At 39.5% G+C, this 25,408-nt stretch overlaps 2 protein-coding genes across 12 annotated transcripts in view; one reads left to right on the top strand and one right to left on the bottom strand.

Moving 5' to 3' along the window:
* grip2b (glutamate receptor interacting protein 2b) overlaps window positions 1-13,379 on the top strand; it is a 253,256-nt gene extending 239,877 nt beyond the window's left edge. For 10 of the 11 annotated variants that reach the window (XM_051415108.1, XM_051415104.1, XM_051415105.1 and 7 more), the window contains exons 20-25: window positions 369-525; window positions 1,693-1,807; window positions 2,483-2,696; window positions 2,858-3,084; window positions 6,240-6,386; window positions 7,327-13,379. In XM_051415108.1, the coding sequence (XP_051271068.1) occupies window positions 369-525; window positions 1,693-1,807; window positions 2,483-2,696; window positions 2,858-3,084; window positions 6,240-6,386; window positions 7,327-7,485 (1,019 nt within the window). In that variant the 3' untranslated portion in view covers window positions 7,486-13,379. Of the gene's footprint in view, window positions 1-368; window positions 526-1,692; window positions 1,808-2,482; window positions 2,697-2,857; window positions 3,085-6,239; window positions 6,387-7,301 lie in introns of all 11 variants that reach the window. The other variant, XM_051415112.1, reaches the window with a different exon arrangement.
* Window positions 13,380-18,941: 5,562 nt separating this feature from the next.
* Window positions 18,942-25,408, bottom strand: part of LOC127371902 (sodium- and chloride-dependent taurine transporter) — a 36,341-nt gene continuing 29,874 nt past the window's right edge. Inside the window, exon 15 of the mRNA XM_051415115.1 lies at window positions 18,942-25,232. Coding sequence (XP_051271075.1) covers window positions 25,074-25,232 — 159 coding nt within the window. The 3' untranslated portion in view covers window positions 18,942-25,073. The remainder of the gene's footprint in view (window positions 25,233-25,408) is intronic.

Below are 25,408 nucleotides of genomic sequence, written 5' to 3'. Positions count from 1 at the left end.
TAGGGATGGCCCCAACTAAAGATTTTCCTAATCAGCTCGTAGTTGTTAAGTCCAAAGCCAATAGTCAACTAGTCTGGGTATAGTTGGCTAATAGGACCGTGAACTAGTGAGTGGCAGCAGCTAGTACAGTTAGCACATGCAACAATGCACTGGTAAGTGTGTCCATGTGTTGCAACAGTCCCCTGATATTTTCGTCCTATTGACAATGCACAGCTCCCAATGGAGTTTGATGCTGTATTTGTTTTTCTGCGAATTAATTTGACTATCAGGGGGCAGCTCTAGTTCTGTCTATAATCCAAAATGGGTTTATCTATATATTGGCAATCTGTAAATGAGCATTTCATCTAATTCCTTCACTCCTCCTGCAGGTACGTACAGCCACCAGGCTGCTGGTATTGCCCTCCATCCCCATGAATGGCGTAGTGCAAAGCAGCAGCGCAGCACCACACCTCCTCCTGGACGCCGGAAGAACTACCCTTTCAGCGACGGAGGTTTCAGTGAGGATGACTGGGACAAACCCCCTGGGTAGGACTGAACTTAGTTTGATCTTTTTAACTGCAAATCATGTATGCTTTATATTTTTACTGAGCAGTTTTGAGTACACAATATACAATTTTAGGTATTTTTGTTCAATCCAAGCAGCCATTGGTTTCCATTTAATTTGTGTACTGCATGAAAATCTTGCCTTAGTGCAATAAATCAGCCATTTCATGATGTTAAAAACCATTTTCCAAAAAGGTTCTATTTGGCATTTGTGAAAAACTGGTCTTCTTCTTGGTTTTTATATAAGGGTGATGGCAATCATATCAAATAATCTGTTTATTTATTTTTTATATACATAGTCTATAAAATGGTACGGTCTAAAGCCAAAAGAGGTTCACATTATAGGTATATAAATTAGGAAGAAAATGTGTTGTATCTTCACATTTGAGAAGCTGAGATTGGGAAAAGGTCTGCAGTTAATAATTAACTTACTGTATATACTTGTTTATTATTTTATACTAGTACGTGTTTTAGCTTGTGCCAGTATCAGCACCAAGAATTTGTGGTAAAGTGAAAATTCCACTGTGGAGGTTGAGTCATGAAGCCAGTGAGACTGACAGAGTATCTGTGTGTTTGTGTCTCTGTGTGTGTAGTGATGAGTCAGGAGGTTAAGCCTTGTGAGGATAGCAACGTTCACTGGGGTTATATAACACTAATGGGGGTGGAGAGACTGAGAGAGGAAGGATGGTGAGAAAAAAATCAGCTGCACAGGGAGAGTGAATTAATCTCGTCAGTCAAGGACATTTAGATTACTCATGTTGGATTTAACCAGAACAAATAGTCATGTCCTGTACTGACACAGGTTCAAATCGGCTTTGTTCATGATGCTACCTCATGGCTAAAACATATAAAATACAAAGAATTTCCGCTTTCATGTGCAGACTCAATTCCATTCCACATTTGTTAACATTACGATGACTCATGGTCAGGTTACTGTTTTCTGGTAAAGAAAACGTTCATTATGTAGAGAAAAAACACAGTTTACATATGAATTACATATGAATTGATGACTAAGAGGCAGATCCACCAGGATTCAGCCCAAAAAGTGTTTTTTTCTCTAGTAACCAGTGACATTGCAACCAGGTGAGATAACTTTTTTCCCCAAAGCAGATTAATTTCATGTCATTTGTGTTTCTGCGTGTCTGACAGATTTATTGGCCAACAACCAGACGGTATTTTATTAGATCCAGATGACAGTTTCTGGTGTCAGGCACTTGAGGATCTGGAGACCTGCGGCCAATCAGAACTACTCAGAGAGATAGAGGTAAGTTAGCACGTTAGCGTCCACCTTCCACCTTGGCTGAACACCAACATTACCGCAGAAAAATTACCTGTTGGTTACAATGGTATGTTAGCATTAGCATCAAACATGGATACAAACCTATCCATTTACATACACGGGTTCACTAGATTTAAACTTAGCGTATGGAGTTAACGGCTTCGCACACCTACCAAGCACACCTTTCAACACGATGGACGCCTTAAACGCAGCCTTTTCATTGCCAGGTACTTTACAAAAGGAGTACGCCTCTTGGAGCTCTTCCAGCTCTCTCTTTAGTGTGAACGCTAACCGTTAGCACACTGATAGGTCCTCTCAGAAAGTGCTGCAAGTGTCGCCGCAGGACTGTCACACCACATTCCAGACTCCTGCGACAAAAGCACTTTGGGTAAGGTTGTGGTTTTGGTTCGATTTAGATAACAAAAGCACTTTGGTTAGGATAGGGAAAGATTGTGATTTAGGTGAAATGTAAATTAAGAAAATAAATTAAAAAATCTAAAAAACTCACGGTACTGGTGACTTTTGAGATTTGAGACTACGAGGGGATAGTATTGCAAACAAAATAAAACCAAATTAAAATTGGCAGATTAAACCTTAACTAAACCACTACAGTAATGGTGCCATTAGCTGAAGTGTGTGTGTATTGTTTGGTTTGTGCAGGCATCCATCATGACAGGAACAGCCATCAGTCTGGGTGTAGATGGTGTCAACAAGCCTCCAGCTGAGGCCATACTGAGCCACAGCAGGATGAGCCCAATGCGGAGGAATTCTCTCCTGCATCAGGGTAACCTGCTCCACCAGGCTACACACCTCCACCAGGGTGCCCATTTGCACGAGGAGGCACACCTGCATGAGGAGGCCCAACTGCACCAAGGTAATTCAATGTCAAATGTGACAGACTCCCAAAGGTGGCTCTCTCATAATATAGTACTGACAAAAGAAAAACATACAAGCCAATGCTGTGTATAGAAGTGCTCTTTACAAACTGGTCGTTGAAATACTATTTTAATTTCATTTAAAACTAATTCCACCCAGATGCCCACCTGCACCAAGAGGCCCATTTCAACCATGAGGCCCACCTGCACCATGAGGCCCACCTGCACCAAGGGGCCCACATTCACCAAGATAACCAATCCCCTCTCCTGCACCACGAACCCAAGCCCAAGGCCTCATTGAGAGTGTCAGAGAGGACGTGGGAGTCTCGTCGGATCAAAGAGGAGATGCAGGGGATTCTGTCCCCGACACCTCTGGAGCTGCACAAAGTGAGTTCAAACCTCTGTCTGGAGACTTTATTTAATGTTGATAGGATTAGGTGAAGTGACGACATGAGTGCAAACACCAAGAACAAATGTAAATGTTAACTAAATCCAAAATTTCAAAAATGTGTTCACTTACTTAAAGCAGTGGTAGCTTTTAAAAAAGCAACTTTCTGTCATATTTGCTGAAATGTTCACTGTATCCTGACAGTAATACATGGGACAGATAATGTGTGAAAAAAATCAGGTTCTTCTGTCTTGTTCTAGTGTTCCTAATGGCATTTGCAAGAAACCACGGGGCCTGAACAAAAACATCCAATCAGAGATAGAAAGATAGAAAGATGCGTTGGGTGGGAGGCTTGAAGGTAGTTGATTGTTGAGTCTCATCTCATGGTGTCTCCCAAAGCATCTGTATTTGACGACCTGGGAATGAGGCCTTAACTAACCCAGAGGAACCTGGTTTTTTCACACATTATCTGCCCCATGTACCTACTGCAGCTTTAAGGATTTAGATATGAAAATGGTTTTGATCCTCTCATCTACCCAAAGTTTCAATCTGGTCCTTTAATTTCAGTCCACTGAGAGAGTTCACTCACATCCAGCTCTCTCTTAGGGTTCTGTTTAACTTCTTTTCATTCGCTGTCTGACATTAAAGACAAAGCGGGGAACTGAGGGGAATAAGCTGTTTTGTGTTGTGTGTTTCGAGCATCGAACTTTTTCAGAGCAGAAGTTTGGACTTGTCGGAGAAGCACAGGTGTTAGTAATAACATTAACAATGGCTCTGTTATATTCGAGTGTCCCAGTAAGCCTTGACAGTGTGACAGAGAGCCAGTGTGCACAATACCAAGACCCTGACACTGAAGCAGCTAAATGGAACACAGACATCATTAATTTGTTACATGTGCGTTTCCTGCTGTCCCATGTGAAAAAGGCCTGTGAAGCTGCAAATACACAAAACAAAACAACTTAAAGCTGTATTTATTTTGGACTGGTTAACAACTTTGACTTGGTTCAAGTTTAAAAAGTCATAAAAATGTCTTGAGAAAGACATTATGTTTTTGCAGTGTAGGGTATTATGTAATGCAGTATAGAATGTACAGTATAGCGCTCCACTTCCCCTGGGCAACTATTATGCTGGCGGTTACATGTCCTCACCCTCCTGTGGATTTACAATAATGACTTCATACAGGGGTCTACTCCTACTTGTGCAGCCTAGGGCCAGAATGAGAAATACATTTGTTATCCACAGGGAGAAAATACATTAAAATCTGATGGGATCGTTGGTCATCAGCCAAAATGTTAAATGGTGTCTCATTAAAAGATCATACAATATTCATATATCATATAATACTGCCATCTCAGTTTTTTGTTAACTCACAGTTCTTAGAAAAACATCTGGCCTGCATTACCCGTTGTAGAAACCTCTGTCTTGCATTTATCCTTCAATGACACTGTGTTGAGCCGTGTTCGTTTGTAGGAGTGGCCTGTAAAGCATTTATCCTGCATTTAATCATGCTTCAGTAAAGCACGCAGCGTGGGTGAATACTGTACCCTATACAGTTGAACCACATTGTAACACAAACCTTTTATGCTTTTAAATCAGCTACCATCCCCTGTACCCCCCTTAGGCTGAAAAATACAGATTTCTTTTTTCTGTCCACATGAAACAGAAAGAGTGATTTGCTCCCACATATTTACATGTTTTCAACAGCAGCTAGTTGCAGTGGCCAATAGCGTTAAACCCCCCGGACATAAGTGTCCTATAAGCTTACTCTGCCAGACTGGGAGCTCCCAGTGAACAGCACTGCCAGACCGGGACCAAACAACATCCAAGCATCCAGTCTGACGATATGGTATACAGCACAGAGGTGGTTTTTATTGCCTGGTTTGGCTCCCGGCACCCTGGTGCTGAGTCAGCTAGCTCTGCGGGTAGCCGAGCTATCAGCCGTTACCATTACGGTTAGCTGCTTTTACCAATAGGTCCATCAGGAAACTCCATTAATCACCTCAGTATGCAATACCTCTGTCATCTAACTTGCTTCCGTCTGTTTCGGAGGCTGTGTTCAGTCCCGGTTCAGCTGTGTTCACTGGGAGGCTGCCTGTGCCTGGTTCCATTGCACTATTTTAAATCTATTTCTTTGTGTTTTTATATCCATCTATTTCTTCATCCTGTAAAATAAAATGTGACTCGTGACACTTAAGCAACCAATTTCAACCAATAATGTCATGACATCCACCCACCAATCTTCAACTTTTAGTGACACGGCTACAACAGCAGTTAGCAGAGTTGACGCAGAGCATCAGACAGACATCATAGGGAAAACCAGAAAAAACTTTCTCCATAAAAAGCCCTGATGTTGCTAGCCAGCTTACCAGTGAATCTCTGTATCACTTGAAAGTCGAAGATTGATGGGTGGATGCCATGACGTTACTGGTTGAAACTGGTTGAAATTGGTGGTTCACAGTTAAGCAAACGTCACATTTTATTTTACAGGAAGATTGAAATAAAAATATAAAATGCAATTTTTTTGCATACATTGTTAAATAGGTGCACAGTATGGCTAGGGATGTAATCTTAAAGGGTTAAAATGACATTTTTCATGTCATCCTGCCTTTGAAAAAGTCTCAAAGAATGCGTTAAATTTCTAAACGGCTCTGACACACACCAGTATTTGTCGCCTGTGTTTTTTGTGGTGCATCAGCAGCCATTGTAGCCAGTTCAGCATGTTAAACCTGGTGTTTGTGTGAAATAGCTGAGTATAATTTCCATTTACCAATGGCTGACAATGCAGAAAAAATACTTTACACTGCAAGTTGCAACTTATTGTCATACATATTCTCAGTTCATACTTTATAATAATATATAGCATATGATGAGTCACTGTCACATAAGAATGCTAAGCTCATTTGTTTGCTGTGGGTTAGGAGCACAGACTATGGACCAATCATTTTCTTTTAAGATAGTCATCAGCTGTTGTCTTTGCAGTTTGTTCAAGTGCAGCTTTTAACAAAAAACATTAGATCATGTGATGTGACACTGTGTCAGTTAGCGCTACCTTTTTGTGCTTGGCTTGCAGTGTCAGAGCCCTTTAAGACAACCTATGCTCACCATTTTTAAAACATACTAAACAAACCTCACATGCTTGGATTGTCTTCTGTAGGTAACAGTGATAAAGGACCCAGAGATTGACGACTTTGGCTTCAGCGTGTCAGACGGCTTCTTGGAGAAGGGAGTTTACGTCAACATGATCAGACCTGACGGGCCAGCTGACAGAGCCGGGCTCAAACCCTATGACAGGATCCTGCAGGTAACATAGTGTAAAACTTGAAGCTCTTTTATACAATGTCCCAAATAACAGTGGTGTGTTATCTGACCTCTATAAAGGAAAGATACCATGAGTCTAGTGATATCTGTGGATCTGACACTTTTACTCAACACAAAGGATTTGGGACCAAGTAATAAATACACGATGATGTCTTCTAAATTCCTTTAAAATTTTGGCCCCCTGGAATTGGACTCATAATAAAAGGCCTACATTTGACCCTAAAGTCCCACACCTTTTTGCTCTGTGCTCCAGTAACAGTTGCTATGCGTTAGGCTTGTCTGTGTTAAAGGTTTTGGTTAAAAGATAAAAGCAACATTGTCATGTCTCAAGTTAGCTTGCTAATCAGCAGTCGTTAGCGAGTTAGTTACATCGGACAGCTAATATTAGTGAAACAAGCCTAGCACATAGCATATCTAAGTCCAGAAAAGGAGAACGTTGACCAAGGTTCTGACCGAGGCACAGGCAGCAAAGAGGTGGGAACAACCAATTACTACATGGTTCATCTAATATGGATGTAAACACACTCAAATTAAAGCTCAAATTAATTTTAACTACGTCGTCATTGTTTCATGGTCCTCTGACACACCCACCGAATAAAATGCACAGCTAATTTTTTTTTTTTTTTGAATAAGTTGTTCTTGCCCGGTTAGCTTATATGGAGTTGCTGCAGCGGCCCGGGTTTGAATCTGACCTGTGGCCTTTTGCTGTGTGTCATCCCCTCTCTCTCTACCCACCTTTCCTGCCAATCTTCAGCTGTCTCTATCCAATAAAGGCATGAAAAGGCCCAAAAAATTACTTAAAAGAAATAAGTTGTAATCAAGAATGCAACTTAAGCAGGAGTTTTTCTGAGTTGTTATATTGCTAATGAACCAACAGCAGTACCATTTACTGGAGCAGCCATTGTCTTTGTCTCTCTGTCCAGGTGAACCACGTGAGGACGAGGGACTTTGACTGCTGCCTGGCAGTGCCTCTGATTACAGAGGCTGGAGACAGACTGGAGTTGGTCATCAGCCGCAACCCACTGGGCAACGATGACACAGAGGACAATAACAACACTTTGGACCACCCACTAGACCTGTAACACACATACACACACACACACACACACACACACACACACAGACAAAGAATCATGAATCTCTTGACATACACACACATGCATACACTCATGCAGGAGACATACTATAACTGGTGAAGAGCAAAGTTATGTGTACTGAAACTGGTCCAAACACACATACTCCACCGGCCTGCAATAAATCTTAAACAGAGACTCCTACACACACAGACACATACACACAATCTGCATGCTCCCACAGTTGTCCCCTCCCACCCACCACACAGGTCTGAACTGCTGTCATACAGTATATTTCTCTATGGAAGCACTGCCATAGTGCAGAAAAACCACCAGAGACACTCTCCTGAAGGCTGGCTTGGAGTGCTCAGTATCGTTCCAACATAATAAACCACTTACTTGGCACTTTAACATGCCATTTTCTGTGATTCTGACTCTTTAAATCTACTTTTTACTCAAAACAAATGAATAAAAACCTGCAATTTGGGTGAGGTAATTTCAGCTCTTTTCAATGCCAAGCCACAGGTTTACATAAATTTCTAGTGCTGCTGGTATCAGAGTGATCTGCCTTATTCCACAATATTGTGATTTTAGGAAATCTCAAATGAAACAACATAGAAAGAGAGAAACTGCCTTACTCAGTTTGCAGATTTCATTTGTTTTAAGAAAAGCTAATAAGATTCACTGGAAGACTGAACCAACAGATTATAAAGGAGTATAATCTGAGTGTCTGACTGTGGTCTTTATAGATGTAGCCATTGTAGAAGTCCATATTGCTGCTAAGAGTGTTAAAATACTGCTGCCCCATTGCAATTCCCAACAGTCATCTTCTGGAAAGGTTAAATTTGGCTCTTTTTCCAGCTGTCACATGCAGGTGGACTTCTATATTGGATACCTCTGCATATCATTAGGTAAGCACAGTGATATTATAAAAAAAATCTAAATTTGTGCCATCATTACAAGGTAAAGACAATGTCATCACAACTGCCGAGTTTTGTGTTGAGCCATCAAAGGGAAGAAGGGAAGGAACAGTTTTTTCTTTCCTGATTAAACGTGAGATCTTAAATTGAATTTATTTAAAAGGGCAACTTTTGCTGCAACACAATTGGGAAGCTGTGCTCATCGCCCGGAAAAAACTGTGTTACCAACAGAAGAACATTTTCCTTCAAGATTTTGAGAGATTTTGGACCATTTTCTGTGTTTGTTTTTTTTGTACTCGCCAATGACTGGGGGAGTTGCCCATTGACAATGCCGAATCTATCACTGCAGTTGCCTGAGAGCAGTTCATCTCACCTCTGGCTTACAAAGTCAAAGAGCAGTAGCTACCACATATGTATTTTAAATGATCATGATTATGGTTATGGATGAGCATAATCAGAAATAACACCTACTTATGACTTTAAAGGTGCTGTGTGTAGCACTTGTGAGAAATTCATTACCACTTTCATTTTGAGACATTAGTATAATTGCCATCAACAAATGAGCTTGTCAGTTCTTCGCCGCATCAAAACTGTATTTTACGCTGTGAGCCACTGAGGCCGGTTTGAGGGATAATCGCTTTATGAGCCAAAACAGGAATAAAGCAATTTCCTTCATAAAACAAACGGCTAAAGCCTGAAAATGTGTTGGTGAAAACAGATGGTAGAAGGGATAAAAGGCGGATGGGAACTTATTTATCCAACATGGTTTGTCTTTACAGTAAACAGACAAACGTGTTATATGTATGGTCGACTTCAATTTCCAGTGGCATACATCAAAGTGTCAATACTTACAAGTTACAGCAACAATAGTTTCTTACAGAAAGATGCATTACTAAGTAGAGGAGAACATTCTTTCTGAGGGGTCACCATTTCTCCTGAAGATGTGAACACTCAACACTCTGTGTTCATATGATTCGATATAACTGCTCAGATATGCATTGTTGTAAAATGTACAAGAATAACTACTGTAAGCATGTTTAGCGTCATTGGTACTGGGAGTACATCATCATTTTAATAGATAGTCCACCTATTCCCATCAACATTTAGCACATTATTGTGAACAACAAGCCAAGTCAAAAAAAACAAAAAAAACATCCTCTTTCCTCTAGGAAGCAAACAGGTTTACAGGCAATACGGTCTCCAAGCATTAATAACAACACAGTTTTAGAATAGATGCTACAAATCATCACTGCCACATTCTCGATAACAAGCTACAACAGCTATTTCGATAAGTGATGTTTTAAATGCTCCGCGTAGTACCTTTAGATGATGTCTACAGTATTAGATCAACCATGAACACTAAAATGTTACTGCTCTTTGGCTTTGTAAGGAAGACTGTCCCCTTTGTGGCACCAAGATCATGGACGAAGTAAAAGGCATCATCTGCAAATATAGAGAGTGCGTTGTTGGGATGCTGAAGATAAGCCCCAAGTTGTTCAGACTAGGAACAAGTCTCACACGCACACACACACACACACACTTACAGAACAGGGCCAACATGCACAGATAACATATGGACACGAAACAATGCAGTTTGTGTGTGTGTCATTATGTGTTTGTTCACATTTCTTTGTGTTTGACTGTCTTGTATATGTCCATCTCTGTTGATGATCTACATGAATGTGCCAGTACATTTCTATCTTTGTGGGTGTGTCTGAAAGGGTGCATAAACACGCTGTAGCCCACTCGATTTCGCCAACTGAAAAGCCTTTTGTCCTTCGGTTTGGCTTGGTGGATGGATCTTAATACTTCAGTACCCATGAGGCTTGGCTGCAATCACTTTGGAGACGAAGCCAGTCAGAGGTGCTAATTAGAGCATTTGAGAATGAAAACATGGCGTCATAGTTGCTGAATTCATCCAGAATTGACAGATAATTCAAACCAGCCGTTAGAATTGCAACTACCAGAATTTTAATCTGGTCTGATTGGGTGTTTCATACTGAATGCATCAATGCGACTCAAAGAACCAGATGCTTTTTAACACATCTGATAATCTTTTGCACTGATGCCCATCCGAGCCGTAGAAATGCTCCAACTGTCAGTGTGCCCAAAAGAGCTCCACCCACTCTGCAACTCTGGCATGTGGGTATTGTAATAAAAACTTGAAGAAATCTGAACCTATTATTTAATGACTTTTATTAACCCTCCCACCTCTCCTCACCTCCTATTTTTGGTCTGTTGGGTAACAGCAGAGATTCCTTCCACTTCCTTCAACTCCTGTTTTCATGATTTTCTCTGTTTCCTGCCAAAACCTTCTTTGCCCCAATTATCAGTGGATTAACAGAAATGAGACTGGCTGTCTCTCCCCTCCTACTACTCAAGTGTGTGCGAATACGTCTGTGTGTGTGTGTGTGTGTGTGTGTGTGTGTGTGTGTGTGTGTGACAGAGAGAAGGAGTGTATACGGATCGGAAGGTAACAATTTTATAGGTGTTCCTGTGTGTATAGATGTATGTAAGCACAATAGAGAGAATTATTAATATGGTGTGAGTGTACAACATTGTGTGAGAGACAGACAGTACATAAAACACAGGAGTAATGCATTTATGTGCGAAAGAGTGGACAGAAAATAGCCTTTGTCCTCTGAAGGATTGAAAACATTTGACAGGAACAATCACAACCTCTGTTCTCTCTCTCTCTCTCTCTTTCTCTCTCTCTCTCTCTCTCTCTCTTTCACTGTTTCTAAGTCTCTCACTCTTTCCTCACGTTGTTACATAATACAGTTAGAATCCAGCTGCACCCATGTGTGCGTTGGTCTGTGTGTGTGTGAATGAGGGAGCTTGTATGTGTATGTGGTATGTGTGTACTATAAACGTGTGTTTACATGTATGTAGCTATTGATGTCAGTTTTTTCCTTTTGGGTGTGTGTGTTTGTGTGTGTGTGTGTGTGTGTGTGTGTGTCACAGAAGGAGTGCTAGGTGGTGTACATTTCATTGTACAGTGGTGATATTTTTCAGGGCTGTGGGTTCACTCTCCCTTATGAAACCCTGATGAGACATGAGACTGAAAACAGTATAAACTCCGTTTTTGTGAGCGAGCCGAAGGAACTTTTTCATGACTAAAAAAGAAAAAATGATTTACTTCTCTCCAAGCACTTACTACAAAAAAATAAGCACACTGTTGAATACCATGCACTGTAAGTATTTTCATGTACAACGAAACAAAACTGTCTGAGTGTTTTTTACGCAATGTCAAGTGGCCAAAAAAAGTTTTGTAAAGCAACAAAAAAAAAAAAGACAAAATGCTGAGAAAAGCCTTCCAAATTGTTCTGTTGGTTTTTATGTATGTGTGTATGTACGTATGTGTGGTCATCCATACTCCCTATGCATTTCTGGGTCAAAGGTCAGTTTAAAGTCCAATCCGGAACCGTAAAAAAGTCAGACGGATGAGTGAAATGTGTAAAGAAAATATAAACAATTCCTCCCAGTTGTATAATGTAATAAATGTAACAACTTACAAAATATCAAATTACTGTGAAAATGTAGGACTGATATTACAATATTTTAAATTAATGGCATTACAAATTATTAAGTTACTAATGTATGTCTGAAGATTTTATGACAGTATATTGTATTTTATTAAACTGGCCGGTTGTCGATATCACTGAGCCTGTTAAAGGATGTCGTTACATTTGATAATGTATAGTATAGTTATAATATAATATAACATTTATTACATCATCAACTGCAAGGCACTTTCCGGAGTCTGCCAGTCTGACTCATGCTTAAAATGTCGAGTGTGTTTGAATGGTTTATCTTAACCTAACACTTAAAAAGAGACCAGTTTCTGCCTACGAAGAGGCTAGCTCACTAAACCAGTAGGTCCAAGGATTTCTCTTAATGCAGCACATCGTTACTGTTGTTTCTATAACACGTACCTGTGTACGCAGCATGTGTTGTTGGGGTTTCTACCGCATGAGTTTGTGCAATTCAGCCGGTCATTCATTCATTGCTTTTATTTGAAAACACATGGAAGAAAAAGAGATCACTACTTATTGTTTCTGTCAAATCACACCTTTCTGTTAGTACCTTTGTTTGGTTTTTTTTACCCTGCAGCGGCCATATTGGAGGTTATCAGCTGGTGGCTAATGGTTGCAAAAGCTGATTGTGTAACATTGCGGTCCACAATTACAGCAGAATTCAGACATGGCTCATATTTTGCATTACATTAGCATATTTCCTACATACATTCAGCTTGTGATAAGATAATGGTTTGCTTACTCTCCAGATAACAACAGTTAACTAGCTAACCATAATGACCTTTCCAGTCTGTTGCTACTATTGTAAACATGAGTACAAGATTCTTCACTGGACCTGCAGAGTTTGTAGAGTCCCAGCCGACTGTGGTTGTCGCTCTGAAGGGGAAATCAAGTTTTGTTGCATCATTTCCAAACTAGAACATTTCGATGTCTCATAATGATCTGTTGGTCATGAGAGAATCTTCAATCTTTGCTTCACATTTCTTACAAATCACACGAGAACTTTTTACAATAAAAGTTATTCATGCCTTTAACATTTGCGTTTATCTTTCAGATTTTTTTTTAACATTAACAGTTTTAAAAAGATGTGTTGACAATGAATGAAAGCTTATTGCGATTCCGGATTGGGCCATTAATAATGTATGGGTTGATATTGTGTTTTTTTTTTTTTTTTTTCTTTAGTTTCTTTTTCTCAAATTGTGTAAAGTTCTATTCTATGTAATATAGTATTTTTATATGACAATATTAATCTTCCGAGACATGGGAGAAAATACAAAACAAAACTTATGAAAGGGAAAATAAAATGTATAACTTTGTTGTTGTTGTTGTTTTGTTTGTTTTTTTTCATTTTCTATGAAACAAAGAGTGTACTGCTATAGGCTACTTCTCTTTTCGAGAAGAACATGAGAAAAGATCAAAAGAAAGAAAAATAAAATGTCTAATTTTATGTTGGTTGACTGGTCTGTCATTATTTTGGTGCTCTTTGAACCCCAAAAAGTTTGGTTGCAATACTGCACTTTTATGTGTGTGTGTGTGTGTGTATGTGTGTGTGTGTGTGTGTGTGTGTGTGTGAGACTGATAAAGTGGCAGCAAGATAGACTTTATACATGCTTACATGTACACTGTTTGCACACACACGTTTCCAATCCAGAATTTAGTAACTTGTACATGAATGTTTAACAACTAAAAAGGAACCTGGTAGTAATTTCGGCCACATGTGCATGCTATGTACTCTGTGTACCTTATCCAAAGTGTGTATGCTTGTGTCTGTTTATGTGGAAAAGAGTGTGTTTGAATTAGAGCCTCTTTGTATGTATTTTCCTGTATGTGTACACGTGATTTTTTTTTCTCCCTCTCTGCTAAATAACATGGCTCATTTTGTGGGAGTATACTGTACTGTACATTCTGCTTCTGCTCACTTAATTATCCCCAGGGGTCTAGTGTTACATAACAGGTCTAACACACACACACACACACACACGCACATACACACACAATACGCATTAAATGCATGCACACACATACACACAAGCACTACAGTAACACATGGAAAAGTAGTTAAGTATCCAAAGCACACTATGCACATTTACACACACACACACACACAACGCACACATCAAGGTTGCATGCACCATCCCAACAGTTCTAATGTGAACACAAACAGGCCAAACTTGAAACACTTGAAACAAGAAATTATGTGAACAACCCGTTCTCTACCCTGACTGTACCAGACAGCCATCTGGGAAATAATCGCTGGAAACTGTTTTGGAAAAGGGCTGTCAATTTCAAAATAACACTTGGCAGGTGATTGGATGAACAATCTTTTTATGACGGTCCATCACAGGCAAATTTCAACCAATCAGTTCAACAAACCTTATAAAAGTATCTCTTACCAAAGCCAGTGCAAGTGCAAAAGCATTTTTATTTCCATTGAGAAAAGCCTTCAGTGCCGTTTTCTGCTTTTCTTTCAATGAAGAAACACTCCAGTTCTGATTGAACTGACACTAGCAGCATCTACGGTAACCTCTCTCTCCTCCATTGTCCTTTTTAAGCCTCGTCTCACACACAGTTGTCACACACAGCATTAAATCCTCAAAAGTTAGTTCCTCATTGGACACTGATTAGTCTAAAAGCAAGGGTCAGCAACTGTTACCATAAAAAGAGCCATTCTGGGCAAAACACCACATCAAGTATACCGGTAAGCCAGCAACTTTGGTGGTGAAAGCAAATAAATCTATCTAGTCTATTTTCCTGAGACTTGGAATCCATAGGTAGTCCAGCTAGGCAGCACTGTTGAGGTTTGAGGAAGAGGCGTTAGGTCAGGACTATGGCCGTAGCCAGCTATGAGGTCACAATTATGCAACATTAATGCAACAAGGTGCTCACTTCCAGTACAGTCCCATCATTTTTTGTCAAGGCTACTTGGAGCCACTGTCGTTCGGTCACAAGCGCATGCAGTAGCTTGGACCCTGGCAAGATGGTAACTTGTATGACTTCAATTTAAAATAACTCAATGTGTATTTTCAGTTTCATGTGGGACCTGAACCCCCAATCTTCTGGGTGAAAGTCCTGTGTTTGTTTGAGCCTTCCATCCACCCCATCTCCTCTAGATGGGGATTTCTTTCTATTTATACTACATCACCTGACGCGGATGGTTTACATTGAAGCTTGGTGAATCTCATACAGTGCAGCTGTAGGGACGTGAGAGTATGAGAAGGGGCTGCTCTGGACTGTATCACAGGAAGTAACTTTAGCTGGGGACGGACATGGAAACCAGCTGAAACCTACTAACAGGGTGACCACAGGGTCCCAAAAACAACACTGACATGAAACCAATTCAGATTTTCCTTCATATCCTTTTTTCCAGTATGGATGTGAAAGAGGTTTTAAATTGCATTCATAATGACCTTTAAAAGCCTTAATGTAACCTGTTGAAACCTGCAGAAAACCTGTACAAAGAGTGCACAAACCAGACTTAATGACTGCCTTTCACCATCACACGTATATTCTGTTTTTTTTTAGTCTTGGCTGCCAGAAAGGAGGACATATACTAAATGACTGAGTAAATGTAGAGACAACACACTGGGCAGCAAGTTTGATGAGAGTCGTGTCACTAGACAACAGCCCAACACAAGTTATTGTGTATTTCTGTACCAAAACAGAAATCCACCAGATATCCATCAAAGAGTTTGATAGAAAAGAGATCAGATAAGTCATGACTCCCAAATCATATTCAGAATCCGCTGTACCAGTATGTGAAACCAGACTACATTTACTCAAATACTGTACTTAGATCAACTGACGTACTCTTACTTCACACAATAATTTGCATGTTACACTTGCATGATACACATTGTTTTTCTAAAGGAAGAGTTAGTTTTCTCCTCAGGATAGATGGTTATCACTAGTTCCACACTCTTATCTTTTTTTTTTCTGCTTTGATTCACTTTAAATGATAATGTGACAATGTGAAAGAGGTCACTTTTATTGCTGCCCCCCCCAAACCAAACGGCAGACAGATGCATTTAGCAAACTAGTTGGTGAACATGGTGGAGCATTCAGCAACTAAGGAGCCAGTGTGAATATTGGTCATTCATCAGGTGGACAAAAACCAGCCTCCAAATAATCACTAATGATGCTACTAATGGTGCACCATGTATAGCTGACAATCCCTGGCCAAATGTAGCTACTTTTTATACCAAAATCTAACTCAACACAACTCTGCTTTTAAAAACTCCTCTTCTAACCTCCGCATACACACTGAAGTAAGTTTCACATACTCTGTGTGAAAATATAGGGAGCTAGCCAACGTTAACTATGTTATTTTTTCATGTGTAAATTTAATCTTTAATGTTATAATAATGACATTAACTTATCTTGTAGCTAGTGGTCTGCTGGGCTTTTAAAGCTTTAGAAAGCAGTTCAGCTAATGTAATGCAGACTTCAACATTAACATTAATAATAATTGCATTAGTACATTGGTAAGTGCAACACTCCCATGCATTATGTCCAGGTGAAGCTCACAGCAGCAAGCAAAAGAAAATGGTGGTGCATGTCTGTATGCAGCCCTCCACAGGAAAACAGTAGTTAGTAGTGGGACGGTGTGAAGGGAACATGGATGTGCCAAATGGGAGAAAACAGGGGAAAATCTGCAAAAACAAATGGAAAAAGTGCATATATGATGTCCCTAAGGCCTGCACCAAGAAGTCCACAACATCCTGAGATCAAAACCAGTCACATTCAATTTTCACATCATCCCTCCACTGCTTTGCCCTTCCATTTCCTCTTTCTATTTTCGACTTCAGAACAAAAAGGCGAAAGTACCAAGAAACGCTAATCATAAAAACGTGCAGATTTGTTTTTGCTTTTTGTTCTGTGTGAAGGCCAAAAAACTGTCATGAAGATGAAATGGAAAAAGAAATTCTCAGCAGCGAAGTCTATTCTGGGAGCTGGCGGCCAGAGAATGGAAATGTCAGCGTTGTGTTTCTTTCTCTGGAGTGCCAGTTATTTAAAGCTCGGACTGCGGCAGCAACCCAACAGCAAAATTAACATTCATATTATTAACAGCAGGTTCCAGCTGTGCACCAACATTCTCTGTGTTCCTGCTGAATGGAGGGGCTTTTGATGGGTCACATGGGAGCAATAATCATAATAATCGTGGTGGTATTTGTGTACTACCTTTTTCTGGGCAAAACTATAAATCAAGTCAAAATAAGGAACAAAGACTCGTGACGGGATTTGTACTGTGCCTGAAAGAGCTTTCTGTCTTTACTGATTACTTACTTTGAGGCATAAACAGGACTTTTTAAATGGGTATTTTGTGTAACACTCATGTAAATACTTTCATGGGAGATTTGGGGAAAAAAAGGCTCATGTAACTGCAGCTACTGAGGGGAAATTACAGTCTGGGAAAATTAGCTGTGTTCAGTACCCAGCTTCTATTAATCACCACCATGTCTGAGCCTTTATTTCCCTGTTGTGAAACGGATGTTTGGGTCAAAATATTCCATAAACTGAAGCTGTTTCCAGCAGCTGCTTACCGACATTATTTCAGAACGTGCAGCTTCATTTGGGAGGGGTCTGGGGTTGTGTGTACTGTTTTGCTCCTGTTTTTAGTAGTTATGAGTTTAAGTACATGATTTCTGTTTGGGTGTATTTTTGTTTGGTTAGGTAAGCATAGGTTGGATTGATTTAGCTCACTTTCTGTGGGTAATAGTGCCACCATGAAGCCAACACAAGCTTGTAACACATTCCTTAAGGGGGGAAAAAAAGGTTACTCAGCCCCAACATTTCTCTGCAAAGGTTTTGGCATCAGGTTATTTACTTTGAACCAAACTTCTGTATCAAGAAAAGGATGTAAACTTGAAAAAGGAGACACTGGTGGCAGCCTGCTTTATATCCTCAAAGGCTACCATGAAGGAACCAATCACCAACCAGGAACCACCTGGGCAAATTCAGGCTACCCAGCCAATCATAGCAGCTCACATGCAGCTCATCAGACACACAGCAGGCCCACTGGAAGAGAGAGACCCACAATGCATACCATAGTATACCCAAGTCTCATGTCAATAAGCTTAGTTTATAATGTCCACACATTTAATTCTAAGAGATTCACAAAAATAAAAGGTGGTGAGTGACAGCAGCACAGATGCTAAAGCTTAAGTATGAATCTAACTGGTTTCATGTTAAGTACATTGTGTGTACAAGTGAAACTCACCTTCAGTCTGCTGTTTACAGTAGGAAGTGGCAAGCTTCTTCAAAACATGCCTCAGTTTACAGGTTGTTGTGTAGTCTATTGTTCCCTTAATGCCAGGACAAAAACATTCTCACAGTTAAAAAAGAGAGGGATGTTGGATGTGAGAAACCACCAAGAACAACATCATCTCAAGTATAAAATTAGATTATTGCTGCAATGTTGCTGAGAATGTGTCAGCGGAATCTCTGGTTGTGTAAACTTTTCTTTTTAACCAATGTGTCAACTACGGAAGCAGGACACACTACAGTGTGGTGTAGTGTGGTGGTGGTGGTGGTGGTGTTGTATTGCAATTAAATATATTGAAAATATTTTATCCACCCATGTAATACCCTAGGGAAGGCCATAATCCTCCACGGCACTAATTTCTTTATTTGCTGGCCAAAAGAGCATAGATTATATCTGTAGTCCTGTTTTTCTTCTACTTACAGGTACAATATATTTATAGTTTTGAACCCATCTGATTACTTTCACATATTTAAGGAAAAGTGTCAGCAGTGAGTGTGCTGGAATGCAGCCTCTTTCATTATAGCTTCAATGCCTTAAATCTTGTATTACAGGATTACTTTGTAGGATTAGAGTTTATTATGTTGTCAAGGGGATTTAGGTACATAAGTCCCCAGAGTTGGGAAATTGAACTTGAAGGGAATGATCCGTGTGTGTATGTGTGTAAATGTGGTCTCAGCTGTGGGTGTGTATGTACTTCATGTGTCTAAAAGTTGAATAATCATCCAAGACACAGAAACTCAGACCTCATTTTCTGAAGACAAATTTTTTATTAAGAAATAAAAAAAGTTTTACACCTTTGTAAAACCTGTTCAAACACATATTTTTTTCTGTTTTTTTCTAGCTTACAGTTTGGCCATAGAAATAAAAAATAAAAGCTTTCAAATTCTTTTTAAAAATGTTTTTTTTTCTTCACCGAGAATTAAAAAACATTTTCCCATGTACATTCTCAAAAAGGAAGGGCTGGTATACAGTATAATGCAGGAAAGACAGAGGCATTGTCATTGGAGACCATGATCAGAATGAGTCTGATGACAGGATGGGGACGATGAGCAGGACTCCATTTCCCAGAGGACCTAGCACTCACCATTGTTTATGTAAATGAAGCTAGGTAAGATGGTTTCACAGCCTTTTGTTTCATTGTTAGAGTCTTATCCTCACAAGTCAAAACTAAAAATGCCAAAAATTGAATTAGTTTACACCTTAAATGGTTCTCCGAGTGAGGACGACGTCTTTTTTAAACGTCAAACCAAAGAACAAAGATGGTCTTCGCACTAAGGATGCTGCCAGGAAACGGAGCCCCATTTATCTTCCTTTACAGCCACGCAGAGTCACAGAGTGACATTAGTGATAAAACAGACGTAGTGTCACCTCTACATAGCCCGAAGATCACATCTGTATGGTCTAATGTTGCATCTATATCACAGAAACAGACAACCAGATTCTGAATCCCGCAGATATGGTGGTGTTTTCATCACGAACATGCATGGAATTTAAAATCCATTCTTCTGTTTCTGTGAAGATGTAGTTTGGTTCTTCAGTTTCTTTGATAAAGCACTAAGGTTGCAGGGTTTGGCGGAGTGGAGTTTTAAATAGAAATGTCAGAATAAGCAGAATGTAGAAATTGCATACAAGGTTTTAAAGAAAAGCCCACATTTGATATGGTGTAATCTGGTTTTTATTGGATTTACTGCTTTGGTTGCTGAGGAGCAGGCTTCCCAAAAGCAGCCGAAATTACTCCAAGGTATTTGTTCCATCACAAGGAAATTAGGCTCACAGGCCTTATAAGGTTAGATTTCCGGATATCGCTGATGTGTTGCAAACTAGGAATGGTGAACTTTGGTTGTGGCGTGCTTTTGGAAGGCTGCCTGATTTTTAGCAACACAGCAGTACTGAGATAAATATAGGCAGGTAGAATGGTGGGCTTAGTGGCAGTGTTACTGTGTTTCATACCCCTCACAAACTCACAACTTAGCAGTCTGTCACAAAAAAAAAAAAAAAAAAACAGTATTTTGCAAAGAAATTCAGTTTGATGTAATCACGTTTAGTAATCATTTTATTCTCAGTGCATTTCAAACCACAAGATATTTGATGGAATAGTGGTTTAGTTTGGTTTAGTTCCACACTGCAGAGCTTTTTGTGGTGGGTGTTAATTTAATTGGACCCTGAAGATTCAAATTTTCTTCTTTGAGAATTCACAGGCTATGATCTTCCTTCAAAAAGGTTAGTACCACCTATTGGAAAAACAGCATGAAAAATAAAAGTATTCTACAAAGTATTGCACGTAACAAATTGTAGCTTTTTTGTTTGATTTTTTTGATTGATAGTTGTACATGTTACTCCAATGACAGAGGTTCAAATACACTATATTTGGAATACAAAAGGCAAATGTGACACACAATCAAAAACAAAATAAGACAAGAAACGGCTGAATAAAAAAAAAATGAAAAGAAAAAGAAATGAATTTCTCTTTTTTTTCACCCTTAAAAAATAAATCTTCAGAAACTTTTACATTCACCCGCAGGTGACTTTCACATTTCAACATTCGGCGGTAAAAACTTGTGCATCGCTAATGCTTCGATTTCTTTTGCAAATTCATTATCTCTGAGAAAAATTGGTTAGCTTAGGTTAACTGAAGGTTTACATAGGCTAACTGACGGGGAGTGTAAGAAGGCAGAGGGACTGGTACATACTGTAAATATACACAGAGAGGCAGAATAAACCAATAAATGACTGCATTAGTTATTATGTCTGGTCCACATTTCCCCACCAAAAACAGGATCTTTGCACCAAGGAATGATTTGATTCAGTTCTGAGAGTACATATTTACATGGCCTAAACCTATTTTCGTGTCTCTGTTGTTACTCTCTGCTAAAGATGTGTAATTTCGAACTTCGCTGTTGCCTGCTATTTCTAGAAGTCCCCACGAAATTAAACAATTATTCCATTTTGTGCATCTTCTCTATGAAAATATCAAAATTAAAAACCCCAACATTGAGATTTCATAGATGCACCAGAGCTAAAGCATGAGTAGACAAAACAAAAGGAAAGACAAAATCTTTAGGTGCTCTGTGCAATTGTATTTTCAAAATGCCATAAATGATTTTATATGTTATTTTGTGGTTTCTGACTCTGTTGTTCTTTGTGAAAGGTGCTGACAGATATTTCCTTACAGCCTGATTTATGTTTATTTTTTTTGCCTTAGTGCAAAGATCCTGGGGGGGAATCGAGAATCAGATTCTGTACAAAAGTTTAAGATTAAAATGAAGCTTTGTATCTGTATTAAAATGGGAGGTCTGCAATGGGAGCTTAACTGTACAAAGACGACTTATATAGGAAAAGTTTGTTACTGTATGAAAATAGATGTCTGCTGTGGATTTGGTCTCACAAATCCCTTTTAATGATATGAACTACTATATTCTATTTGAAGAAATGAAATAAACTGACAAAAAACATTTTCAAAGCTTAGATGAAACACGAAATGAGGCCCTGGTCTCATGATCACTTCTGATGTGATGTTGTTGGTCAAATTCCTGCAATGCGTGTGTACTGTATAACTGTATATTTGATGTGAATGAATAATTTTTGATCTATTTTAATATGTCTGCTTTTGGGAGAAGAGAAGCACTTAACGCTGAAACCTTAAGTGTTTTGACAATATTCAGATTTTTTATTTGTCTTTTTACTATTGAGGCCAATGAGGACCCTGAATAAAAAGATGGCAGTGTTTCTTTTTGGCCTCATCATTTGATATGAAGTCCAAATCATACAAATAAAGTGCAATAAAAACTCACTTTGCCTCACTCTCTCTGTATTTTTGTCTTTGATAGTGGATAAAATAGGCAGTTAAGGTGTGTGATTTTCCGTTCTGTGTGGCAAAGAACTGATCTTGTGCCTTCCAAGCTGCACAAAAACATCCATTTTGATTGCTACCATTAAATGCCGGCTCTTTGTCACCCACAGTTACAAGTCTAATTTTTTGGATGCTGGGTTAATGCAGCTATACAGTAGATAAAAGCACTACAGAGAAGGTCCTGAGTGGATGGTCGCTGGTGACACATACACATGGGAAACCCCTTGTTACACAGACATATTAAAATGAATGTAACAATTGTAATTGTCATACTTCTCAGATAGTCTGCTTTCAGCTGTTAATGGTTCACATTGTCTATATTATGGCCCTCTATTATCGTGAAGAATGTAATGTAGTTTTACGTTTGTGTTTGATAAAAAAAACCCTCCAGAATTAAAGATACAGAGAGTGTTAGTGTATCGCAGGGCACATCACCATACCAATGATGGACAGAGTTTGGGCGTAGCAGCCATGTCAACCTCTAAACAGGATGATATTAGAGTTAGTTCGGATTTCCAGATCTAAAATACAGGAGATCAACCAATAATTACTGAAAGCGGTTTTGATTTTAGGGTATCTGCAGGTCATTAAAGTCTAAAGACATTTATATGAAGCTGAGGTTAAGGCTCCAAGTCTATTAACATATGTAAAGTGCAGCCTTTAGAGGTTTCAGACACTATTTCCAAGTGTTGTTTTCTTACACATTGCCCAATTTCACTTACTTAAATTTTTTTTGGTTAGGCCTGATTTGAATTCCAGGCAGCATGTAACGTCTGAGACCGACTTTACAGAATATTTCAAGCTTTTGTAGAATCATAGATTGCTTGAAGTATGTAAATGGTGTTTTGTTTACTGTTGCTATGCCACAAAACTCATTCTGATCATACCAAACGGCAAAAGACTCCCAGTTCCCACTAACTTGAAGGGAATTTAAGTTACAATGTGTACAAATTTGAAAACCTACACCGTCAGTAATAGTCATGCTTTTTAGAAATGAAGTCCTTCAGCTCCCATTTTGAGTGAGGTGAAGCAACATGGTGGCCATGGAAAAAAAACGTGACCAAACTCTGTCATTCACTGGCTTGGATTTGTCTGCAGCCAGCTGCCACATTTCACAGTGTCTGGAAAGGAGTTTGACACTCAGATGAGTCGACAGTCTGACGCTGGCTGATTTGTTGCGAGTGTCACCCAATCGATGTTTGATTTGAGTCATCGAGTTGGTGACAGTGTTTAACCACTGGCTACAGTGCCCTGTCTGGACGAATTTATCCAAATTAAATACTGTCCCCTGGTATTTACAGAAGAGGAAAAGCTATAAACCCCCAACACCTACAAACTTACAGATGGAGCCATTGTAGAATTCCCATTTTTTACTGTACATTGAACTGGTCACTGAATGTTTGACCCACACACCCACAAGAGAAAATATTTGGGAAAAATCACTTGCATTGTTTGTTTGTGCGATGCTAAAGACGGAATTGTTGGTCAGAACCAACGCTGGAAAAATGCATGATGAGGACTATTACTACAATGGCTGCCACTGTAAATGTATGATTTGTATAATAGCTTAGTATTTTCACCAGATGAAAGAAGTGTTCCTTCTTCTATGTAAAACTACAGCAATTATCATCAATAATGAATACCAATAACATTATAGTCTTAATAAAAAAAAAAAAAACCTAAACATTGACAGAGGAAAAACTAATAATAATGTAACTTCCTCTGTAGAAAACAAAATAAATCCAATCCAAAATTGTAAGCCAAGAGTGCCTAGTGCAGTCACTAATGTACTGTAAACTGGTCTAGGACAGAGAAAGATAGATAGAGAGATAGATATAGATAGACTGATTAGCTACTACTGTACAGTACGCCACAGACAACACACTCAAGGGTTCAACCTCCACACTTCAAATCCTTTCAGATACCTCTCTCTTTGTGCAGGAGCGGGTTTCCCCGACACAGTCTCAGTGCTAGTTTTCTCTTTGACCCATAGTTTATAGCTATGGAATATGGGGATATGTGTGCTAAGGTGCATTCAACAACCAGGAACCTGGTCTGATAAGGGTCATCGGCTATCATAGCTGTGTCAATTATATATTTATCAGATTTTTCAGAATGCTTGTGGTTATCAATATGGCCTGGTCTATGGTCATTAACTTTGGTGGCTACAGCTTTGGATTGTTGCGAGTAAGTTTTGTTAGATTTGGACAGAAAAAAATTTAAAGTTTCTGGGATTGGGATGCTTGACCAAAATTCTTGCCTGGGGCAGCTGAAATACCATCAAGATGCTTTTCAGAATTTTTGTTATTATTGAAAAGAAAAAACATGCTTTTTAGTCATAATGCTGTCCCTGTATTGCCTCGATCATCTACCCCACCTCAACTGGACCTCTACTGAACACATTAGAACAGAAAGAGCCAGAGTCGAACCCTATGGCACATCACCTCAGATAAGTGCACCCTGTTCATTGTATCACAGGCAAAGACCTGTATATAAAACAGCCCAAAAAAACTGCTTTTGGTGATCTGTGATCAATAAAGGAAACCTTTTTCAAATTGTGGCTACAAAAGGCTGTTTGATTCCAAGACTCAATAACCACTTTCTTCCTTTTTTTAGAACAATGGCTGGTTTTCTGCTAAAGTAGCTGGTGGAACAGAAATGTGCCAGCGTTATGACCAGAGACTGGTGCTATTTAGCCACTGTGTCTTTAAACAAGACAACAGTGGAACGTGTAGTCACATGAATATTACAAATAGGAAAAAAACAACAACTCGTGAGTAATTCAGAAATAGATTTGAAATGTGATTGCTACCCTCTTAAGAAAACCACCAAGAGCAAACTACTTCCAAAGTATTCCTAAAAGATTTGAAACGGGAACTTTTTTTTTTCCTTAAAAACCCTTATCAGTCCACCAGACAGACAGATAGACAGATAGACAGATAAACAGAAAGCTAGCTAGCTTCAGAAGCATTTTAGAGGACAGGAGAGGAGAGGAGAGCGATCTCATGGAGAGCCTCCGTCTCATTCCTTTACATCATGGTTTCCACGATGGTGTGGGTGGGAGCCTTCATCAGCAGGCCCTTGTTCCCGTTGGGGTCCAGCGGGTAGGACAGCTCCTTGAGGCCACGATGATCTGCGGGACGGGAGCTGGCCCCGCCGCGAACTGGGGCTGCCACCGCCTTGATCCTCTGCAGGAAAGAAGGAGGGATGGATTGGAGGAGAGGAGAGGTGGAAACAACAGGGAGAAGGAGGGAAGGTGGAGAGAACAGAAGGGATCATGGAGAGGAGGTGAGAGGGGAGAAAATGCAAAATAAAAATAAAAAGGAGGGTTAGAACATGAACAAAAACATGTAAAGCTTAAAAT

Source organism: Dicentrarchus labrax, unplaced genomic scaffold (genome assembly GCF_905237075.1).
Source record: "Dicentrarchus labrax unplaced genomic scaffold, dlabrax2021, whole genome shotgun sequence".
NCBI classification, from domain to species: domain Eukaryota; kingdom Metazoa; phylum Chordata; class Actinopteri; family Moronidae; genus Dicentrarchus; species Dicentrarchus labrax.
This window is presented reverse-complemented; position numbering and strand designations above follow the sequence as displayed.